This window comes from Athene noctua, chromosome 5 (assembly GCF_965140245.1).
Source record: "Athene noctua chromosome 5, bAthNoc1.hap1.1, whole genome shotgun sequence".
In the NCBI taxonomy this organism is placed as follows: domain Eukaryota; kingdom Metazoa; phylum Chordata; class Aves; order Strigiformes; family Strigidae; genus Athene; species Athene noctua.
In genome coordinates, this window is record NC_134041.1 from 20,587,565 (window position 1) to 20,611,568 (window position 24,004).

General features: G+C 35.0%; 1 protein-coding gene across 10 annotated transcripts in view; it reads left to right on the forward strand.

Moving 5' to 3' along the window:
• The window catches only part of PTBP2 (polypyrimidine tract binding protein 2), a 52,960-nt gene that overhangs the window by 21,071 nt on the left and 7,885 nt on the right, over nucleotides 1-24,004 (forward strand). For 4 of the 10 annotated variants that reach the window (XM_074906625.1, XM_074906619.1, XM_074906621.1 and 1 more), the window contains 6 exons: nucleotides 5,942-6,114; nucleotides 6,572-6,715; nucleotides 9,332-9,346; nucleotides 10,313-10,477; nucleotides 10,554-10,664; nucleotides 19,610-19,805. In XM_074906625.1, the coding sequence (XP_074762726.1) occupies nucleotides 5,942-6,114; nucleotides 6,572-6,715; nucleotides 9,332-9,346; nucleotides 10,313-10,477; nucleotides 10,554-10,664; nucleotides 19,610-19,805 (804 nt within the window). Of the gene's footprint in view, nucleotides 1-5,940; nucleotides 6,115-6,571; nucleotides 6,716-9,331; nucleotides 9,347-10,312; nucleotides 10,478-10,553; nucleotides 10,665-19,609; nucleotides 19,806-24,004 lie in introns of those variants that run through there. The other 6 variants (XM_074906626.1, XM_074906622.1, XM_074906623.1 and 3 more) reach the window with 2 other exon arrangements.

Below are 24,004 nucleotides of genomic sequence, written 5' to 3' on the forward strand. Positions count from 1 at the left end.
ATTTGTAGTTGTTTGCAGATATTTTTGCTGGGGTTTTTTGGTGTGGGTTTTTTTTTGTTTTTTTAATGGAGATGATTGTGTTCAGTAGCTACTGCAATACTTAATCTTTCTGTCTGGTCATAATCCACAGTGGTAAACTAGGTATCTTCATAATTCCATTGCCTTTCTCTTGGTCTGGTATTTCCTGTCTGAATGGATGTGTCCTATGTTCTTCTTGCTGATAACATTAAATTTCATATATTTAGCTATGTAAAACAAGAGGTACTTTTTTTCTATGTTAGCAACAGCAATGCATAATACTGTTAGAAACTTCTTGTCTTTAATGTATAAACTGATTGTATTGGAGGATTAAATAAATGTTTCAAGTAAATACTTAGGCTTTCCTTCCCCCCTACCCTCCTGCCCTGCCCTGTATTTGGCTGTTGGTGTATACTGACAGTGGTGAAACAGAGATTGACTCCTACAGAAAGGATGTTTATCAATTATTTCACTACTGCAGATACACAGGGATTTATAATCAGCATCTTGTGATGAATTTTTAACATTTCCCCTTGTTTCCAGGAAATTATAGGTGAAAACAACTTTTTATTGTAATCTTTGCCCATAGCCACAGTTACGTTTTTATGTTGGGAGATTGTGGAATATGCAAGAAAGCTATTGTAAAGGGAAATTACACATCTAAAATAAAGGCTTCTTATATTTTTCAAGGTAAATTATGTATTTTTGGCCTTAGAACACTTTAGGTCATATTTGTGTATTTCTTAAAATTAAAGAAAAAAAAAAAAAATAACTTGAGGATGAAATCTTACTAAAATGTGCTTTCAAAAATACTTATCAGCAAGAAGTTAGTTACTCACTGTTTGCTAGAGTTATGCTGAACTTTAAGATAATTTTTTTCTGCAAAAACTACTTGGGAGCATTGAGCCTTCAGAATTTGAACAACTGAATGCCAGGGACTTACAGGATGTATTGCATACATTGCTCTTCATTCTCTTGCTTCTATATATAGATTTGTATTTATGTGTTTAAAATAGGAGTTCCTAACTAAAATGACAGGGACCCAGGTTGTTTAGATAATGGCCATTTATAGGCTTTGTCAACTCTTAAGCATTCAATTTCAACAACTTGATTTATGCGAAGTTGAAGGAAATCTGTGCAACGGGATGTAGCTTATGTATCAGTTATGTTTAGACTACACTATCCTATTTAGATGGGAGAATAATGCTTTGAATGCCATTTGTAGGGATGAGATTTTGTTTACAAATAGACAACTGATGTCATATGGAAACTGGATTTTTCTTCTTGGTGGAGAGCCAAAGAGGGCTTACATCAGTGCAATGGCTGTTACAGAACGAATTTTTTTTTTTTTTTTTTTTTTTGGTAGTCTGAATTGAATATAACAAACATTCAAGGTTAGATTTCTGGTTTGGGGGATTTTTAAAATTATTTTTAAACTATATGTTTAAGGCTGTAACTTGATAAGTAAATGAACTAATACTAATACTGTGTTTTAGTCATGCTATTCTCATGGTGATTTTTTTTGTTTTGCCCCAACATAGATATTGTAGCATTATGCTCTTCAGTGCATCTTTATATTTGTTAAAGCTTTAGCGGCAAGAAGTTTGAGTTGGATCAGGCTTTTCAAGTCTGGTGAAGGCCAAACTACCTGATGTAATAACTACTTGCCAATAAGCTTACAGTTTAATAGCAGTTCCTCAGCAGTAGTTACTAGTTGGCTTGTGAGGTTCCTCCCCCCTCCATCCTCTTTCCCCCCCAGTTTTCTGCAGCTTTGTCTTTCTCCTGCTGTATAGGGAAGGATCTTCTGGATTGCTTGTTGATCTCCATAGACTCCATTTCTACTGCAAGACAGTGTTACTCTTCTAGTACCTTGCTCTTCTTGACTTACCTTTTAACCTTTATGGACACTGAATATGCTGATACAGTTTGTTAGAGAATGAAGTTGTTGTTTTAACAGTAGTTGAATTCACCTTTCAGTGGCTCTGAACAAGTTGTGTTCCCATGTTTTAAACATCGTGTTTTTCTGTTCCCAAATGTAGTTTAATGATGTGTCTCCAGCTGAGAAGCACCGTTTATAATGGCAAATAAGAGACTAAAGTTTGGAAGCAAGGTTTCATACAGTGCCAAAAACTCTTAGTAATTGTTCTAAAAGCTAAATTTCATTTGTTCCGCAAATTTTTTGAAAAATTCACTTCTGTATGTTCATATATATTTAGTATGAGACACACACACTTTATTACAGCCCTTACTGAAATTAGCATTAGGCGATGCTGGCTGGATAATTGGAAGTAGAAATAGTACATGTTCTCTTGGCTTTCAAGAAAAGCATTAATAACTGATGTGTAAATTTCTTCCATCATCTTAAAATTCAGTGTTAAATGTTTATGGGTAAATTAGTTTACTTTAAGGAGAACTTCATATTTTTGTGAATGTTACCAGTTCAGCTTTCATTGTGAAAGGTATGCTTCTACCATTAAGTAATAAACAGGTTTTGTCATGGTTGCTTGCCCTACTGCTGAAAACTTTTTTGGGCATTTACGTAACATTGAGAATACTTGTTGCCAGTCCCCCCATCCTGTCACCCCTGCCCCCCATTTTGCTGATTGCTGTATGTTTAGTGCATAACTCTGTATCTTTTTGTGTATATTATTTTAATATATTTATGTATCTACTTTTTCACTTAAACATTTTAGCACAGGCACTTGCCTATATATCTGTTTTACAATAAGTAAAAAAAGTTTAAAGAATAGCTTAATAGATGTTGAGTTTAAGACAGTTTTAAAAAATTGTGTAAGACACATACATGAGTTAAAGCTGTTAACTTCTCAGGAAAAAAAAATATATATTACAACAAAATATTTTAAACTTGTACTACAGCAAAAGGTGAAAAACTGTAAAATGCAAATATTAGTAATGCTAACAGATGGGAAAGCAATTCAGGTAATACAACAATTATTAGAGGAACATTTCTTTGCAAATACATATATGTGATTATATGTGACAGTGGTACTTTTCCTAGTAACAGTGGGATTACCTAAAGCCTAACCCAAATACAAGCTTTAGTTAAAAAAGAAAAAAAAATTCTTGGACATTATGGTGTGTAAAAGTTAATATGTTGAAATTATATGTTGATAGTCATACAACAGACAAAACAGTTGTGTAAGTACTAATCTTAGCAGTCATGATATACCGTTTTATGGTGATGTAATAAAACCAGAGGTTTCTTATGAGTTTCAGAAAATTTTTTAGTTTAAAAACTTTATTTTCACTTTTTAATTTCTTGTTAATATTTCATAGTTAGTTTTTGAAACTTGTAAGTCACACTTTACAATGTTTTCTTTTAGTTCTTTGTAGAGATATAAATTGAGAACTAGGAAAGACTGTTGTATAATAAGCTTTCGATTAAAAATAAAAGTATTTTTTCATAAACTTTGGTTGTCTGTTGCTTTGAAGTGCTGTATTGTGCAATTTGAACACGTGAAATCCAGCTAACTGGAAGCCCAGTCTTGCTAGAATGATACAGGTTAGTCTTGTGTAGACTAAGGATGGACTTCAGGTCCTAGTTCAGTGTGTATTTTTAGATTTTGCTCTTCTGTGTTCCATCAAAATTTGTCCTTCTGTGCAGCAGACCAAAATAAAATACATACTATTACATGGATTTGACCCCTTCTAGCAATATTAGTTCAAGATACTCCTAGCTGAATTTTTACCAGTTCCAATGACATTAGTTTTTTATTATTTTGTCTGCTATAGTAGGTGAGACTTAGAAAGTGTTCTGCAGTGTAAGTAATTTTTAAAAAGCTCAGTCCTGGAATTTTGGGGGGGGGGGGGGAGTTAAGGGATGATCTGACTCTAAGGCATACTATTTTTAACTAAGAGAGTATCTTGAATTTTAAATTTAGCTAAATCCAAATCTAGACAGCTGAAGTGGAAGGTGAATTCCTTCAATTTAGATTGAAGAATTTTAGCTGTTAGAAGAAGATAGAAGGGAGTGATGGAAACAGTTCTGCTGTATAGATTTATCCTTTTTCCATCAGTTCCTTTAATGGAAGTGTGGAGAATGACATTATTCTTGGAAAAGTAAAAAGTGTGTTCACTGGTTTGGTCAGAGACCCCCGAGTTTGCCAGTTTTCCTGATAGCATTGAAAAGGTACTTAAATGTCATACCTGGTTTGATGTTTCAAATCCAGATCTGCAGTGTGGATGTTCTTAACTTGTAAAAATAGGGGTCTGTTTCATTCTGTGTTTTTAATCTTGAATAAGTTGGTTTGGTTTAGGCAGACTGAGTTAGGAACTTGAATTCATGATTCTGATTTAGGTATACCCTTAGCAAAACTTTCTGTGCTCAAGTTAGTCATAAATTAATGCATTACTGTTAGTAAGGAATCAGATGAGGTGTAAATGACTTTCTTGGCACAAATTCAGAATTAGATTCTGTAGTTACAGCTGAGTGATAATTGAGGACTTCTTTATTCTCTTTCCTCTGGAAATCACAGCTGTCAACTTTCTTACAAAGATGGGGCTTTTGGAGGATTTAACATATATATAAATACTTCTTATTTATCGTCCCTTGCCTCAATTTATTGTTTCTACTTTTATAGTGAGTAAATAAAAGTAGTCTTGTTCATAATTTTTTTTTAATCCTCTTTGGTATAAGCTCTCAACACATGAATTTGAACCCTAATAATTACAAATATTTTTCCTCTAGTCACAATTTGTGTGCTTTTTTGAAATACAGATAGCTATTGAACTACTCTTCTAACATGAAATCAGAGGTTGAAAAGCCACACACTGATCTGTACATTTTATAGCCAGAAGTAGAAAAAAGGAAATCTTAACACTTGCTTCTCTCATATCTAAATGCATTCTGATTTTCTGCATTGATTAATCATTAATACGCATATATCTTATGACAGTGTTGTTCTTTAGCTCTTGACTCTCTCATGTTTACTCCACTGATATATTTGTAGGCAGTAGTTGTATTACCTTTTAACCACAGTAGATATTTCTTTACTCACCTTCTTTCCAAAGCAAGACTTCTTCCATCCAGTTGGCTTGCTCTTCATTGCATATGTTCAAGAAAAATAACTTGAACTGAAATTTTGCTGGAATTCTGTTCAAGAATTCTAGACAATATTTCAAATAGCATCTTCCTGGTGCTTTGTACAATGATGTTCATGCTTCCCTTTTTCTGCTAGGAAAATCTTGTCTGGTGCTTTTTTTTTTTTTTTTTCTCCTTCCTCCTATCCATGTTGGCTGCATCATATTTATTACTTGGTTTTTCCTTTTCTGTGGGTGAGCTTGTAGTTCATAATGGACATTTCTGGACCTGGTCCTTAAATTTTGAGGTTATGGATTTCATCAGACTTCTGTGATGTCAGTCCTCTGGGTCATCCCCTTTCTCCAGTGTGATCCTTCTCAGCATTAATAATGCTTCCTCTCTTTCTTTGATACTTTTCTACTTTTTGTGTCTGGTTTCTTAGTGCAAACAATCATTAAAACTTTCTTTTAGGAGTTCTGCTAGTTCACTACCATTTTTCTCCTTTCAAAAAAATTCTGGGTAACCTGTTTTTTTTACATACTTTAGAGCTCTTATGCAAGCTTGTCTGAGTCATAATTAATACATGGTATTATATGAGATACTTCACTGAAAGTGAGATAAAAGGATTTGCTGTGTTTTTTGTCTTGTTTAGAAAACGAGTTATCACAAAGGGCTATTGAGTTGGTCTTGAACAGTCCACCTTTCATGAAACTATGTAACATTCGTCTCTGCAGAATTTGTTCTGAAATGTTGAATTTGATTTAGATCAAACTAATAGATAGCTTACTTAAAAATTATCTCATAATTATAATTAAAGGCATTTTTTTAATAGAGCACTAATATCAGTAAACTTTTCAAATAGAGTCTGAATATGTCTTTCAGCCAATGGTAATGACAACAAGAAATTCAAAGGTGATGATAAAATGGATGGGGCTCCTTCTCGTGTTCTTCATATCAGGAAATTGCCTGGGGAAGTGACAGAAACAGAAGTTATTGCTTTAGGTTTACCTTTTGGTAAGGTAACCAACATCCTGATGCTGAAAGGGAAAAATCAGGTAATTTGCTGATTTTGATTTTTGTAGTATGCTTACTGTCCAATTTCAAAATATGCTGTTAAAATGCTATTGAAATAAGCCATGTAAAAGTAAGTATTAAAAAAAAATAAAACCTCCTTTATTCCTTTACTTTTTTTTTTATGAAGGTATGCTGTCTTTTAGTAAATTGGGGGAGTGGGGGGAACAGGGAATGTTTGGCAGCTACATAAAGCAGAAAGTTATCTTTAAGATAAATATTTAGTCCTGCATCTTCACACATGAATTTTTGGAGGTCTAAGTAGCTTAGCAAATAAAATTGGTATGTAGAGAATGACATCGTTCTGAAGACTGATATTTGTTAAAATGTGTCATCAAATCCTTTAAGTGTTTTGTGGTTGTTTTTTTTTTTTTTTTAATATGCTGCTAATACGAAGATTATCTACTTTATAAATAGTGAAAATGAACTGTTTCATTACAGGCATTTTTGGAACTTGCTACAGAAGAAGCAGCTATCACTATGGTTAATTACTACTCTGCTGTGACACCTCATCTTCGTAACCAACCTATCTATATCCAGTATTCCAATCATAAAGAACTAAAGACTGATAACACGCTTAACCAGGTATATTTCCTGTTATGTCGTATTACAAATGCAGACAGTACAAAATGAGGCATGGCATGTGTTCTTGGCTTATGTGGCATATGTTTAAATCATTTGGTTTTGTCAATATTTTAACTCTACTGTAGTCTTACCTATGATCATTCCATTTTGTGACATTGAATGGGATTTGCTTTCTGTGTGATCTTTCCATTACGATGGATTTTCTTCGTATTTCCTTAATGTAAAAAGATTCTGAAGTGTCTTTTAACTTCGATTTTTTTTTCACAAAATAAGTTTTCATCTTAGTTTAGAGACTGTAGGATTAACAAAGTAACTTTCTTATTCTGACACCTGAGATTCTAATGCAATTTGAATTTCCCTAGTGATAATGACTAATGCCAGTGCCTGCGTTTCAGTGCTTTGAATGATCATTCTGGTAGCACTGGTAATCTCAGTTTACGTGGTCTGCTGTTCCTGGAGAAGAATGCCTTAATGATCACTGTAGAGACAAATATACTTCATAATAAAAAAAAATAGTTTTGCTCTTGCCTCTGCAGAACCTATTTCACAATTACTATAGATACGTCCGGTTTTAGTAGAACAGGAAAATTAGCAAAAGTAATGTGGTGATCATTTCATACAAATTATAGGGGGAGAAATGAGATATCAGTTTACCACAAGTCAGATGATTATTTTACTTTCTTACATTTTCTTTTTGATGTTACAAAAGGCAGTGTAAGTACCAAGTTGTAGTTTCTGTTGCTTGTGTCCTGTCTTAAGTAAGGTATGGAAATACTAAAATTATATCTGTTACTTTTAAAAACAGTTTCAGGATGGTCTCTTGAAAGACATCTTGGTTCAGATCAAGCTTAGTGTTGATTTTCCTGTTGCTCTTTCTAAACATTCCAGTTCCTTAGAATCTTTTGAGGTCTGCTAAAGGTACTTCCTAAAATTTGCAATTCCCCCCCCATCCCCAAAAATGTCAGTTATAAAGAAAAATAAATACCTTAATTTACTTTTGAAAAAAGAGAGTAGAGGATGAATTCTTCTGCACATACAGTGAGCAGACATACTCCCCTAAGCTTTCTCTTACATTGTCCTCTGGCTTCTGTGGTGATTCTGTTTTTGTACTTCACACATCCACCTTTTCAACATACAGGGTGTGCTGACTTTTCAGCAGCTTTTATGCCACCATGTGCATTCATACCCAAGTTTAACATAGTCCCAGTCTTTCAGGCCTCTATTTCTTTAATGTAGAACGAAATAATTTAAATGAGTTCTTGGCAGTAAGTATTCTCTAACTAGTATGAGGCATTCTATAAAACATGGGATGGTTAGATGTTCTTTTTTTCATAAAGAAAAATGAAGGTGGTGCACATATTGCCTGTAGTCTGCCCTTTTTTTTTTTTCCCTTTGATACTGAAAACTTAAATTTTTAATCTGTGTTTGAAAGCTTTCTCATTCAGCCAAATTAATTTTGACATTGTCTTTTTCTGAATATTCAAGCAGGAAGTTGTGAGGAAGTCAGGATGCTAGTACATGTAACTGGAAAGATAGGGTAAAAAATTGGAGAAAGGTGCAAGTATCTTAGTTATAAAGAAGATAGCAAAAAATGTATTTAACCAAGGGGTTCTTTAAACAGCCAGGCCTTTAGAAATAATGAAAGTAGGAAAAGTTCCATTAAGCTATGCTATTCTGAATTTCTCAATAATAGTAGCTTCCAAGATTATTTTTAGTTATGTTCTCAGAATGAGTTGGCTCTGAATAAACATTCAAAAGGGGCCATCTAAGTTTTCATCTTGGTTTTATAATTCTATGAAAATCTTTTTCCTGTGAGACATCAAAAGACTGAGAGGAGCATTTAAACTCAGATTTTAAACAAACATCTCTTACCTTGTTTCATAAAGTATCTAGACTCAGAAGAATTGAGAATAGAATGACCTCTGTAACTGTCATTCTCTTTAATCATCAGCCTGTCATAAATGTATGGTTTAGTCTCCGCACAGACATTGCAGCACTTATAAATGTTATACTTTCTGAATGATGTAGCTGATCTTTGAAAATTAATTTCAATTTTGCAAAAATAAGAAAAAAGCTTTACATACTACTCATGTCTTCAAAAGTGGCTATTTATATATGAAACTAAATGTTATTTTGAACTTGCTCGACAAAATACTGTCATAATAATTTTACAGATTTTATCCTTATTTGCCAGTGTTAAGTCCTGTGTTGCTTCATGTATTCATGTTAACTTTAGTGGAATGGAATATGATGTATAAGCATAGCTGGATAGTGCTAACAAGGGTCACATGATAAAATTGACTTCACAAGTTTTGGTTCTTCAAGTAATACAATCTAAACTTTTTCTGTCACTTTAGGGAGTGAGTTTTAATTGCTGTGTGCTTCTGTGCTTACAGAAGGAGTAGGAAGTAATTATGCAACTCAACCAAATATGTGGCCAGCTTGAAAGTTGTGTATTTCATATGTTAGGAAAAAAACCCCTTGTTGTTATCAAAAGATATATTTACAGAGTTACAGTAATTAATGTTAAATATAGAGGTAAATTTTGTTTTCCCAACTAGTGTTCACCAGGTCTTTTTTTTCCCCCCACATTCTTTACTCATTGATTCGTTTCAGTATGAGGAGTATCATGTAAGTTGAGACATGAAATTGTGTAGTAGCTCTAATACCTTTAAAATATGCAGTATGCGTTAGTATGGTGGTTATTATTTTTACCTGGCATGCTCACTTGTCTGTTTTGTATTGTTTTGCTTCATAAGGCTACTGTAATGAAAGTATTAAATGGAACTCCTTTTTTCTGCACTTTTTCTCAGAAAAAGACATCTAATCTTTCTGATTCTGTTTTGGCAGTGAAAGTAGTTACATAGATATGTGTTCTTGTGATGTCATCATGTGGTTACCTTTGAATTTCTAAAACCCTGCTTGTGTTTAAAAACCAAAAAAGTCCCCCCACATGGAGAGGATTTTGTTCTTGTGAAAGAGGATGGATAACAGACACCAGTTTGTTTACACCCCTCTGTGGATACTACGTTCTGACACTTGTCAGTCTTGTATATTATTTCATTGTGTTAAAGCTAAGAAGTGTAGAAGTGTTTAGCATTATCCTTCCTATCAGAGCCTTCTGCATAATTCACATAGCAGTGAAATGTTAACTATAATATACTATCTTGAAAAACAGGATAAAGACTTCTGGTTTCTGTAGGCTTGGGTATTTGGGGTTTTTTTGTTGGTTGATTTTTTGTGTGTGTGGTTTTTTTTGACTAAAGGAAAAGAAAAAAGTATGTAAAGAGTTTTGAAACCTACAAAATCCTCACATTCTTTATCCTTACTAGTAGAACAATAAGCTTGCTACTAGGAAGATTGATAATGCCTTTGAAGCTCCTCCTTACTGTGACATAAGGATTAATTGATGTGTTCATTTTTATTGTCTTCTCTCAGAGTCAGACTGCATTGCACTTAACGTTTTGTTATGTCTATAGTTCTGAGTTTTAAATAAGTGGACTATTTTATGTTTCTAAAGTCAATTATATTAATACTGCTAATTAATTTCTAGCTATCTTGAAATATTAAAAAACTTTTTTTTTTTTTTTTTTAAAGCGGGCACAAGCTGTTCTTCAGGCAGTGACGGCTGTGCAGGCAACAAATGCTCCCATTAGTGGGACCACTGTTAGTGAGAGTGCTGTGACTCCAGCTCAGAGTCCGGTACTTAGAATAATTATTGACAATATGTACTATCCGGTAACCCTGGATGTTCTTCATCAGGTAAGCCAAATTTCATTTTATCTTGAGGTATGATTGGGAGGAGCTCATGTGTAAAACTTTACTATATTTTTGGCAGATATTCTCTAAGTTTGGTGCTGTATTGAAGATAATCACATTCACAAAGAATAATCAGTTTCAAGCTTTACTGCAGTATGGTGATCCAGTAAACGCACAGCAAGCAAAACTAGTAAGTACAGCTCTTTTTTAAGGCTGGAGACCTTCCTGTACTCTAACCATTTCTAAAATGTTAATAATGTGTCATACTCCTCCACCACTTGTTTGAATTTTTTGAGATTAAAAAATAACTGGGAGTTATTATGTAATGTTGTTAAATTGCATAAAATCAGTGTTTAAAGATACTATGTTTAAGGACACTGTCTAAAGAATTGTATACATCTACAATTGTGAGCAAATATTTTAATAAGACTGCACAGAGATTAAATAATACGCAAGACTGCAATAGTGAAAATGTCAACCAGAAGTAAAAATGTAGGATGTAATGTTGATGCATAATTAATTCACTGTAAGCAGCAAATTTAGTAAGACCATTGGATTATTGTTAGTAGATGCTTTCTAAGCATCAAAACAAAGATGTGATTTGTCAATTTGATATAGGTTTGTAAAAGTACTTAATTGTAGTATCTTAAGAAAAAAATCTAGACTTTGTTATAACCATAAATGTCTATAAGAGAGAGTGCAGTCTTACCTAAAGGACCAGACTGTGAAGAAGCTTTGCAGCAGTGACAGATGTGAGCAGAATCCTACTTTTATTTTGTTGGAAACTCTCCTGTCCTGGGTAGGAGAGGCAAGAACAATTAACTGGTTTTATTCATTATAGCAGGAGAGAGCCTATGGATTAATTATGACAAAGATTGACAGCATGTCATCAGACCAGATGTTTTGAATTAATTGACTGGGATATGTTCACATCTGTGGCAATAGGAAGGTTGAACCAAAGGGGAAGGCTAGATTTTATTTTTTTTAAATTAGTTTTTTCAAGAGATAAATGTAATTAATTTATATTTTCAAACCTTCACATGCAGTCTGGGTTTCTGGAAGGCTGATTAAAATCGATGTGCTGGTTAAGTGTTGCTTGGCAGCACAGAAAGTGCTTGTTGGCCATAGATGACAGAACAGCTGAGAACTTCAGGAAAAAGTGAAAAGCTTGCACCTCAGACTAAGTTGGCAATGAATATCTCTTAGTAGAGGAAGGAAAAAATAGGTTTGGTTTGGTGTTGTAAAGAATGACTGCTGTACTGAAATAAGAGACCTTCATAAAGAGTGGAGGATGGTCATTTTTATTCTCATCACCGAATTAAATACTAGGTATTGATTAAAAAACTGTGAGATGCTCAAGACAGGAAATCACAAAAATAAGAAACGTTTGCAAAAAGTAGAGTGTTAAGTTTTCACGCTATTGAGAAAAATAAAGTTAGCCAGAGAAAAGATGATTTGCAACTTGATTTATGGTGATCTATTTTAATAGCCTCCTGAAAAGCAGTCTGGAAATACTTGTAGATTTGGAGTACAATTTGAGATATCTTTTTCAGAGATGAATAGTATCAAATATTGGATTGTGTCTCAGAGTAGAGGGAGATGCAGATAGGTCACTGTAACGTGTAAAAATTTGCTTGGATGGGATATGCCTTTCAGATTTTAAGTAGGTTTAAAATAGTAATACAGAAACTAGATCTTTAACCTACAGTTGCAGCAGAAATTAACTATACTCATTTATATTCATGTTTGAAATACTTCATAAACAATTGGATGCCAGTGTGTTTGCACAATGTTTAATGCTACCTTTAAAGTTCATTGTTGAAGCAAAGTATGACATCAAGTGATAAATCTTTTGACTTCGTTTTTTGAGTCTTACATATGTTATCAGAAGATTTAATGGAAAGATGACGTCTGTGAAATGGACTGTAGTGATTTGAAAATTATCAGTGTAATTCTAGGAATATATTATAAAGAAGTGACAAAATAACAAAAAATGAGGTATGTAAAAGTATGAAAAGAACCTAAGAATCTCTTGCTGTTGTTGACTTTTGACAAACTGATACTAGCTCGTGGAACTCTGGTTGTAATTTAAAAAAAAAAGCATGTATTTGATTCTCCAGTTGCATGTTTTGATAAGGGTAGCTGTTCACTAGTGGTAGCTCATGTGTGAATGACTAAACTTCATTGAATAACAGTGACTCCTGCATGTACAGTAATTGTCAGAGTGATTTTGGAGCCTATTTTAGTGACAAACTGAAACAGTCTTAGGTTTATAATTCCATATTTTAACCAATATATACATAAATAGACAAAACGCTAAGAATAATACCAACTGCAAGTATTGAAGAATGCTAAATTTGAAGGAAGGTTTGATTTTGCCATTACCCTCCCAAGCTAAATAGAGTAAAATAAGTACAGCTCTTACGGTTGAGCTACTGTGGTAAAACATGAAGTGCCACCAAAACAAAAATACGTAAGGGAAAGAAACAGTCGGATGATAAGGGAAAAAACCCTCCACTTTAAATACATCAGGAAGTACAGCGAAAGCAAGAAGATGTGGAGGCTACACTTAAGTTGCATGAGGTTCAAAATTAAAAGCATGGTAAAAGAACGAAGAAGTTTTCAATGTTTTCCGTCAGTTGTTAACTATAGAAGATAATGGGGAAATATAATTTTCCACTGGCACTCTTCACAGGAAATCAGAATGTGGCCTTAATAGAAATTGAAGACTTATTAAGGAAGTTAAAGAGCAATTTGAAAAGCTCAAGTGATGTAAGTACCGAGGAGAGATGCTATTCATTTGAAGGTTCTGAGAAAATAGTGACACTGACAAGAACGCACAATGTGAAGCCTCTAGCCCTATGGGACCACTTTTGCTATTTGAATGAACAAGTAGTGAAAAATTGCATTACTGCTCCGCTTGCTTTGTGAGAAACTCATTTCCTGTAAAAGCAGATTATGGCTACACTGATTCACATTCATCTCCACCCTCAGATTAGATCATTATAGTTCGTTATACCGGCAAGTAAAGGTAAAGATGACAAACTTGAGATTCTGTGCAATGCAGCAGTCTGGCTGTGGGTTAGAGAAAGTACTGAGAATCTGCAACATTAGAGCACATTGCACTGTGCTTCTCCTAATGAAACAGAAGGTGATGTCCTGGAGATATCTGTATGCATGAGGAGATATTCTAAGCATCAAAAATAGCTCATTATCATAGTAAATGATCAGTGCCCTCAGTGTAAGTTGCAAATTTAAATATTTGAATACTGGTAATCTGGTATACTATAGAAAGATTAGAGTGCCAGTGTTTCTGTCTGAACAGCTGACTAATCCCAAGTGTTATATTTGTGTAAATACACCAGAAGTACTCCTGCCAAATCTTGGATATTGACAGTTATTATTGCCTCATCTGTAGAGGATTAACTGTAGTGCATGACAGTCATCTTGACCCAACATGGATTAAAAATATTACAGGTCTGATTGAGAGTTTCTATTATAGTTGGCCGGTTGGTCCTTACTTGGCCCACAGGTGATTCAGAGTACCTCTACAGAGATACTTTAGAGGTTTGACTCTACATTCCAGATGTCTTCTTTTGAGTTGTTTTGAGTGACAGCTTCAGGGTGGCTCTGCACCGGTAGCAGTCTGCAAAAGGGGCTATAAAGGGGCTATATTGCCCTAAAATCTGTAATGGGAACTTCAGGTACTTGTTGCTATAATGGAAAACAAGGAGATCTCCAGATAAGATATTTAGCTTCAGGGCAATTACCCATAATTATTGCATTGAGGACTTTCAGGCCTCTTTAATCCTAAAGATCACAACTTGTGCTCAGAAATGGTAAGTAGTGTTCATGTAGACAGAAGCATGCTGGATTGTGTACATTGTATCAGAAAGCTCAGGAAGTGCAGCAACAGGGTTTGTGTCCTGGATTTTCCAATTTTGTAGAAAAGAATAAGGTATGCAACTTTTCCTTCAGTCAAGGAGCTGCATGTAATAAAATAAGATCTTCGTTTTGGAAAATGGAATGTGTTTTACATATACTTTTTAGCCACAGAAACTTCTTGTGTCCAAGACATTTGACTCAAATAGAAATTTATTTAATTCAAATGCATATCTGTAGGATGCACTTGGGACACATCCCTCCCAAGAGGTGTTTACCATATGACCTTCAGTTAATTTGGGGTACTTATTTGAGCTGGAGTATATTTTGTAAGGATTACTTGATTTTTGTAATTCCTTAAACTGTTAAGCTCTTCTAAAGATCTTGTTTGTAGTTTCTCCTGATTTGTGTGCTTTAGAAATAGAGTAAGGATGAAATTTCTCCTTTTTTTTTTTTTTTTTTTCTTTGAGATTGGAGAGTAGACAGTGGTTTTGTTGTGTTGTTCCTCTCTGCCACTTTTTCTCACCACTCTAACTTGATTTTTCTTTATTGGACCTTGGTAAATGCTTTCAAGCTGTCCTCATCCTGCAAGAGATCTATTTCCTGTCTTGGATCATCATCTTAAGTGCCTACAGTGCTTGACAAAGAGAGGGGCATATACACTATTTGTTGTGGCTTAAAGCCATGTGTCTCCAGAAATATCTGCTAGGTATATATCTCTGGGCTCTTTTTCTGAACTGGGAAATGAGAGTAGCAAAATGTCAAATAATTTTCTGCATCCCAAACTGTTTTCTTGTCTGCCTTCTAGGTACTGTATGTGAATTAGCTAAAGAATATTGTAAGTGGCATATCTCTTACTGATTTTTAGAGGGTTACCTTGACTGTCCTCTGTAGGGAGGTTTCATTCCACAGATTCACGGTCTATATAGGCCTTAGGAGAAGTTCATTAAAGCATAGTACCTGTGAGTTTAGCACTCTTCAAGGGACTTTTCTTTCACAAGGATGTTCAGGTATCTTGAACCCTGAAAGTAAGAAGAGCATTGCATCACAAAGCCCCTCATTCGGGTGAGGAAAGCCTGAGAGAAGAAATGATTGTGGGCATGTTCTTCCTTGGCTTTGGAGCCTGCCAGTAGATCTGACTCTTATCTGCGTGAAGCTGCATCAGAGAGATGCATTGGTCACTCAGGATATTACAACATTTTCTAGAGTACTTTTGCCATCTGAGATTGCCTTTGCTGCTGTTACCACTTCTCTCAACATCCACAATCACATTGGGAAATGAGAGATCATAGTGTCATAAATCCATGTTTACTACATTGAAATTCTTACTGTCTTTTTGTAGAAAAGCTTGCGTGTTGTTGATTACATCAGCAGCAGGAGAAAGTACTGTTTATTGAACTTTTTTTGGTCCCCTTTTTCTGTTTTTTTGTTTGTTTGGTTGTTGTTGTTTGTTTTGTTTTTCATTGGAACAGTCTCTTGTCTCACCTCTTAATCTGTGGCATCTTTTCCCAGTCAGCCGTTTTCATCTCCTCATCCTCCTGGCTGCTATGAACAAAAAGAGAGGGTGGTTTGACATTATTTTTAAGAAATGGGGAGAGTTTTGTGTTTTGTGGTGCAGACCTCCATTTCATTGATATTCCCTGTATGGTCATTTTTACTGTCTGTGATAGTCATAGCTCTCTGTTCTGGATCCTTATGATTTCTGCTATTTTCTGTGTTGTTAGTCCTTGCTTGCTTATTCATGCCTTCAGTGAAAAATGCTGCCTTGAGACACGAGCAGATTTTGGATTCTTTGTGAATATAACCCCAGTTGTTAACACCCTTTCTAAATATTTTGAATGTTTCTACTGTAGTAGTCTAGAAATACTACTTTCTTTCCACCCACCTCCACTATTTTGGAACTTTCACTAGTATTGAGAATTGTGATTTTCATTATTTTTGGTTCAGTCCCTTTCTTAACTGCTGTAGCTGATTTAGAACCATGCAGCGTACTTAGTGATTAGCAGTTATTGTTCTTTATAGGTGTGTGTGTGTTTGTTTTGTTGGCAATGGTTTTTTCCCCCTCCCAAAACCAATCTAAGTGGCCATAGAGAAACCTGTACCCATGATAAGTATTTGCACTGTGGTGTTGAGGTCATGCACAGGAGTACACTCAAGTTGAGGTCATTGTGTCAGTTTAGTCATGTACCTCTCTCCTTGGGTTATGTGTCAGTCTGAATTGAAACAGGGATTTTTGTTTGTTCTTTGCCACAGTTTTCTGTTGGTCTTCTGCATGTTCTTACTAGCTGTCTTTGTGTGCTCCTAAATACCACAGTGTGTTTTTCCAGGAATCTGTCTGCTGACAGGCTCTTGGCAGGAGGTGAGCCACTCATCAGTATAATTTTCCTCTCTGGCAAAGTCCAAGAGGATGGTACTTTTCAGTAACGGGGTGGAGGGAGGAAAGGCAGAGGCCTGGAACTGATTCGGTATCATTACACTCTTAGTATTGCATGATGACGTAAGTTTTGCTGCTTCCATTGGTGAGGCTTAAGTAATAGTTTCACTGGCCCAGGCAAGATAAATAGCACTACTCATATTTTGTAGAAGGGTCCCATGTTACTTGATCATCTTGGTTTGGAATGTGTGTGGTTTGGTATTGTCACATGTGAATGTATGTATAGATAAATGCTTAAAGCAAGAGAAGTTTATTAGCAGTAACTAGAGTTCTTTGAGATTATGTCTGTATGTGCATTCACTAATGGTTTAGCTACTGTCTTCTGATTTTTTTCAGGATGTCTGTTTGAGAGGAACAGGGTTTGAGGGTTTGTTGCACATTCTTTTATCGCCATATGGGAAGGAGCTCAGGACACATGCATTTACAGTTGTGACTTTACATGTGAACAGTTAACCTTGAAAAAACCCTAGTTGCTGGTAATCTTTCTTGGATTGTTGTTGGAGGTGTATGATGTTGCTGGTTGAGGTGGGTGGGGTAAGGCATTTTGTTTTTGTTTTTTTTTTTTTTCTGTTGTGAGGAGCCTTTCCCAGAGCGTAAAGTACTCATTAAAAAGTGCGTCTCCTTCCTTTCCGGTTCTGGATGTTCTTTCAGTCTGAGTCTCAACTACAAGGGATTGCTCTTGTGCAGTATTCTTTTGTATGTACTTTTGGTCACTTTGAATTTGTCAAAAAGAGGAGGTTTTGCTGTTTCAGTATAAGTTTTAGTCACTTACGGGGCTCCATTTAAACACTGACTACTCTGGAAAGTACAAACACAGGTATGGTTTTGTTTTGCTACTTTTTAAGACTAAAAGATTTAATCAACAGCTCTCTGCCAGCTGTAAATCAGTGTGTCTGCAGACTCCACACAGAGGTATAATATGAATCTTGATTGCGTTTAAAGACTTAGCACTTTGTGACTCGGACAAGCTAAAGGATATTGCCTTTTGGTCTCATTCATACCTAGTTTTCTTCATTATATGAGGGGGTATTTCCTTGATGGCAATGGCATTGTCTTTGACAGTAAGCAAGCTCTGGCTGTGTAAACTATACCTACCTACCTTTAATCCATATCTTAGTGGATTTTAGAAGGTAAGAAGTCTTCTAAGTGGTGACTGATTCTCAGTGTGTACTTTTTAACATGTAATGTTCAAGTGAGATTCTTTTCCCAAATACTAGCATTAGGAGTCTTAGATTCTGCTTTGCCACTGTGTATCGCAAATCCTGTATTCCATAATGGGGACACAGTAACAAAGAAATTAATCCTCAGTTTGTATTCTGTGAATTGGGACAGTAGGTTTTGCTTTGCCAGTATTGTAAGGAGCATTGTTTAAGCTGAGTTTCAAGCACGGAAGTTTCTCTTTAATTGCTGAACATGTCTAGATGTGAGGTTTCTATACTTTTTAAAAAAATCTATTTTATTTTCCCTTTAGAAGTTCTAAGAATACTGACTTATTCTTGTAGATATATTGGCTGCTAATGGTGGTAGTTCTTTTAAGTGATTTCATAAGCCCTGGAGATGTCAGCTGTGAATACATTTTGTAGGAAGGGACAGCCTTGCTGACCCAGACCTAGTAGAGGGATGTCTGCAGGATGTTCAGTTTCCAGATGCATCACTGTATGAAAACAGTTATGTTGCTTCCATACCAAGCAGGCACACTAGGTTTGTGCAGTGCTTGGCTCAAAATAGTAAGTCCTGCCAGAATTTGAACGTGTTAAAAAGTGCATTGCAGATGTAACCAAGCTAGCTGTGCAAGAGCTAGCTCAGGTCCAGAAGGGGTACATTGCAGTCCAGCATTCATCAAGAGAAACAAAAGATCTGATTATTGTATTTGACAGTGTGGGGTTTTTTATTTTCACTGTGTGTAGTAGTTTTAGATTTAACATTATGACTTGATTGAATGGGTTAATTTTTAAGATGAGCTGTATCTTCACTTCCTAGCATTTCTTAAGAATATAAACCAACTTAGTTACTAAAGTTTCCATCTTTTTAAATCTCTCATATTTAGCTGTTAGCGCTTCAAGTGAGAGGAGGGTATGCCCCAAATGTAAACAGAGTAAGATCCAAGTTTATCAATTTGCCTGATAAATAATGGACTAAACGTGTATAATTAGCCTTTTTTAGAGAGTGTTTTCATAGAGTTCTAAGTGGTGGTATGTGAAGAGTTCATGTGAAATTTCAGTATTAATAGGCATCCTTTCGGAAGTACCAATTAATAGTGAAAATAGGATTTTTTTTAAAGAAGTGTTAGTAACATTAGGTTAGCAGATAAAGTTGCTTTTCTTTCAATTTTGGCACTGATTACCTTTAAGGGGGGAAGAAAAACATGATGGAACAATGTAAATATTCTGCTTTAACTGATAGCTGTCTACCATGGTATTTAAGTCTAGATTTATTTTTTTTTTCTTCCTCAGGTCAACTGTCTGCATATAAGAGTATTTGTGTGATTAATTTTTTTTTCTTTGAGAAATTTATTTGGCATTAGGTCTGAATTAAAGCTGTACCATGGAATAAAAATTAATTATGTTTAACAGACTAACTTTCAAGTTTCCATTAAAATGTCTATTGCACTTAGTCACTGTTTATGCACCTAGGTAAGAGAAGTAAACATCAACCTTCCTGGAATCATGTTAAGAGAGGTTAATGCGTTTTAGTCTTAATTGGTTTTAAGCTAGTCTAAGAAGGATAAATACCTATACACTGACCTTGTTTTAAAAAAAAATAATTGTGCAACCAACCTTTATTGTGTATTTTTTAAATAAATTGACTCCCTTTTCCAGGCCTTAGATGGTCAAAATATTTATAATGCTTGCTGTACCCTACGGATTGATTTTTCCAAATTGGTGAATTTGAATGTCAAGTACAACAACGATAAAAGCAGGGATTACACTCGTCCTGATCTTCCATCTGGTGATGGACAGCCAGCGCTGGACCCAGCTATTGCTGCAGCATTTGCAAAGGAGACCTCTCTTCTAGGTATGATTCTTTTGTATTGCAAAGTCACTTTAGATGAAGATGTTTGTTAATTCATCTAACAGTTAAAGATCTTATATTGTGATAGTGTGCAGAGGCCCATTCAGGGTTCAGTCTACATTGTGATCTGAATTGTAGTAATACAATTCCGAAGTCCTACATAAATGAATGAGAGAATGCATGACAAAATGAGAAATGCACAAACTATAAGGAAAAGTTAAGTTAGGACTGCTGTTATTACCGAATCTGTCCTCTGCTTTCATATGTTCCTGTCAGCTGCTCCTGCCCACCTTGCACATCCTCGCACCCAAGTTTGTAAGAGAGATTTCACGTGATTTTTTTTCATTCATGCTAATGCTTATTTATAATATCAGATTATGAAAATAACACTTTGTTGGTTTCCTTCAATGAGAAAAGATTATGCTCTTTGCTTTAAAAAAAAAGTGTAGTTTCTGTAAATAAAAAGAAAAAATATGTAGTTGCAGTTCTAGTGCTATGGGTACATGAGTTCTAATATTCTGTCAGCTTTTGAATTCATCAGAAGTAGGTGAAATGCTCTGAGAAAGATACAGATAAATATATCTTCTTACTATTAGCAAAGTAATTAATGCGTGCTTTGAGAGAAATTAGTAATTTTTTTAATTTATCACAATTCATTGCATGAGTTTCACTCCTGCTTCTGTCAAGTTGCTGTTCTTTGAGAACACCTTTCGCTCTTCAAAATTTAATAGTACTCAGACGTAATCTCATTATTTATAAAACCTTATTTAGTATGTTGTGATCATTGTTCTTCCCACTTAGTCCTTTTTTTATCATTTCCCATTTTTCTTCTAAAGAAAACTTAAGAACAACATAGATTTCATGCCTTGTTTTTTTGTACAAGATGGGCCAACTTGAAGTAAGTCAGAGTTAATGTAGTAAAGAGGGACCTCTTCTCTCTGTGTATTGCAGAAGTTAGAAGGCACTTGGTGAATGATGTGAGCCCAGAAAAAGGGTGAATGTTGTAGTTAAGGCTACTGAACGCTGTGCTCTATCTGCCCACTTCCAAAATCAGATTACTTGAAGGATGCATTTCATAACTACTTGGAAATTCCACACACACCCACCTCCCACAGATTTTGGAGTGCTTGACTTCATATCCTTCAGTATGACTTGCAAAATGGTGTGTTACTTGTAGCTACAGCAAAAGTTTAGGAAAGTAAAAAATACCATAAGAATCTAAACTCTGAATAACCTGTAGCTAAAGCTTATTTTCTGTTTTTCCTCTTCTAACTTCCCATTGTTTAAAAATTTCATGGATTGATAGGGAAAATGGATGATTGTGGAGAAGTTTGATACCATAGAGTTGAGTGCTGTAGAAATGCCCTTGAGCAGTTAGTAATTCTTTTGTGGATACGTAATGACTATAACACAGACATGGGGCTACAATATGAGTAGTAAGGAAACAAAAGCAAAGTAAAGTTGCTTATTAATATGAGACCCATCATGTTAGCTGTTGTAAGGCAGGGATTTAGGAGAGGAGAGAGTTAAAGGTTTATGATTTATAAGACGATGCCAAATGCAGCGTTACTTACGTAACTCTCATTCTGACATTTTCCTGAATCCCAAGAAGTTGTTTTTCAGTCTCAGGCTTACTAACGTATTTCTTTGTATATAATGCTTATAGCTTGGCACAGTGGAATCACACACAGAGGATGCATGGATCATTGCATCACTTTGGATATGTTTAATAATTGGGGTTACTAGTTAGTTATCCAAATGACTTTAGCTTTAGTGGCCTTTATGTTTTAGTGTTTTAGGTTTTAAAGTCACTTAGATGCTTTTACAATTTTTGTCTGCAAATCTATGTAAGTTTTCTAACCTTTTGATTTTCATGACACACTTTTGTATATATTAAACATTTTTGCTAGTAAAATTATGCAGATGACATCATATTAGCTAATTAAATATTTTAGTTCTCACTCTCTGTATGGACCTCTTTGAATGCAGTTTTTCCAAGGAGAGGAAAATAAAATGTACACAACATGAGTAACTTTCGTTGCAGCTGTGAAACATTTTCAGAGCATCAATGAAGTAAGTCATGTTCAGTTTGGAGTAGTGGAAATTATTTATCGTGGGTGTTTTTTTCCTCTGAAAAAGCATTCATTGTTTTGAAAGAGACTTAAGGGAGATGGATATATTTTCTAACTATACCCATGACCAGTTGAGTGAGCTTGGTATATTGTAACTGCATCATCTGTCAAGTGGGGATGATGATGCAGTGATTTTGTTGTTGTTTGGGTTTGGGTTGGTTTTTTTTTGAGTTGCCTTTGTTTTTTACAGAATTTGAGCTCTGCAGCTGCAAAACCTTACAAAAAGGCTTCATAGTACTGTTGGTGCCTTAGCCATTTGGCTAGTTCTCAAAATGGGAATGGTGCTTGTTGGAATATGGGGGAACAGGGTTCTCGTTCTGGGCTGCTTACTGTGCAAAAAGGCACAAAATATAAGTGACATAAAAAATAAGGACAAAGGGTAGAAAAAACTCAAGCCTAAGTGGATGCTTGTACATGCATTTATAGCTGCATTTTTATTCAGAGACTCAAAAGGAGAAGGCTGAGAACAATTAAAAGTTCAGAGTTATGAGATGGAGGTTGGCAAACTGTGTGAAATACAGCAGAATAACAGCGACCTTCTATCTTAATATTTGATTTCTTTTTATTTGCTTTAGAATTTTGATTTCTATAATGTCGATAAAGATACCTTGAGAATGTACTCAGAGTGTCTACCATGTCCTGTTCACAGATGGTTCTCAAAGGGCATGTTTTTCCATGAAAGAGTGGAGCTCCATTTTGAGCTTAATATGGGGTGCTCTTCAGGTTCTTTTGCGTGCTCAAAAAGAATACCATGAGTTGAACCTGTGGCATTCTTGTTAAAATTCTTGCTGTAGCTCTTCTTTTATATGTATATAATGAGATCACTAACAGAAAATGTTGTAAGGTCTCAGTTCTGACTTTCGCCTGCATTATGCTATTATATGCTGAATAGTTGTACAATTTGGGTCCCTTTTTGTTGTTGGCTTTTTAACAGTATACTGTAGTTCATACGCCAGAAGCAAGGCTTAGGTTTAACATAATTTTGTGAGTTGAGTTTTAGTGACAAAGTGAGAGTCTTGTTAGTCTTGATGTTTAAATCTGCATTAATACTAAACCATTACATATCTCAATTCCATGCTGGATGGAATTAACCCTCCTCTTCAGTAAATGTAACTTTATGATGTAGTGTAGTAACACTTGCAGCTTTATCAGCTGTTATGCAGAGATTTTAAAAGAACCTGCTCTCTCCCCTAAACCCATTCAGGCTAAGTATAAGAAGCAGACCAGTAACAAGTACAAAAAGATGGTAGTTACTTGACATAAAGCCACAAAAAAAGTTCATAAAAGGACTAAGGACTAAATTGAGTTCTCAGTTGCAGTTATGCATACCTGCGTTAAGATGACTGCCCCTACTGCCTGTGGTTTTCACACGTAAGTTCATCATATATTTTTAGTACTACTTTAATTTTCCTCTTTAAAAATGGCATTACTAATTAGTATTTCAGAAGTCATGCAAAAAGATACACTGAGGGGGAGAATAAATAATGTGACATCCTGCATTTAAACTCCATTGGGGAAAATTACTTCAAAAGACTAGAAAAAAGGTGTGTAATTGTATATTTTCATTAATATCTGTAAGAAGCAAAAACCTGTTACCTACAGTTGTTGGAAGTTAAAATAAAGCTAGTGACAAAGCTTTCTAATACCAGTTGATCATGTTGACAAAGTAGCTTACATTTCTAAATAGTTTCAGATAAGTCCTCAAATCTTAAACAGTGTGTTGCATGGTAACTAACAATCATAATACAAGTTGTTCTTATTTTTATTAAAAATTTTTGACTCAAATCAGAGTGCAGTGGAGACCTGCAGAACAAGAATTGTTTTCTTTGGGTTTGTAATTTGTCTGACCTTTCCAGGAAATGAGGTCTCTGTGTGCTGTGTAATCGGTTAGAAACGTATCAAATAGATGATCCTAGCCCGCATGCATCATTACTCATTTGTCTACTGCATCCTCAGCTGTGATGAAATAAGGTGTCAGAAATCTTTGAGACTGTAAATTGGACATCTTTTCAATGAGTCTTGTTATCTTTTGAAAGAGGGAGAAAATCACTAATGGACAGAATGAGCTGG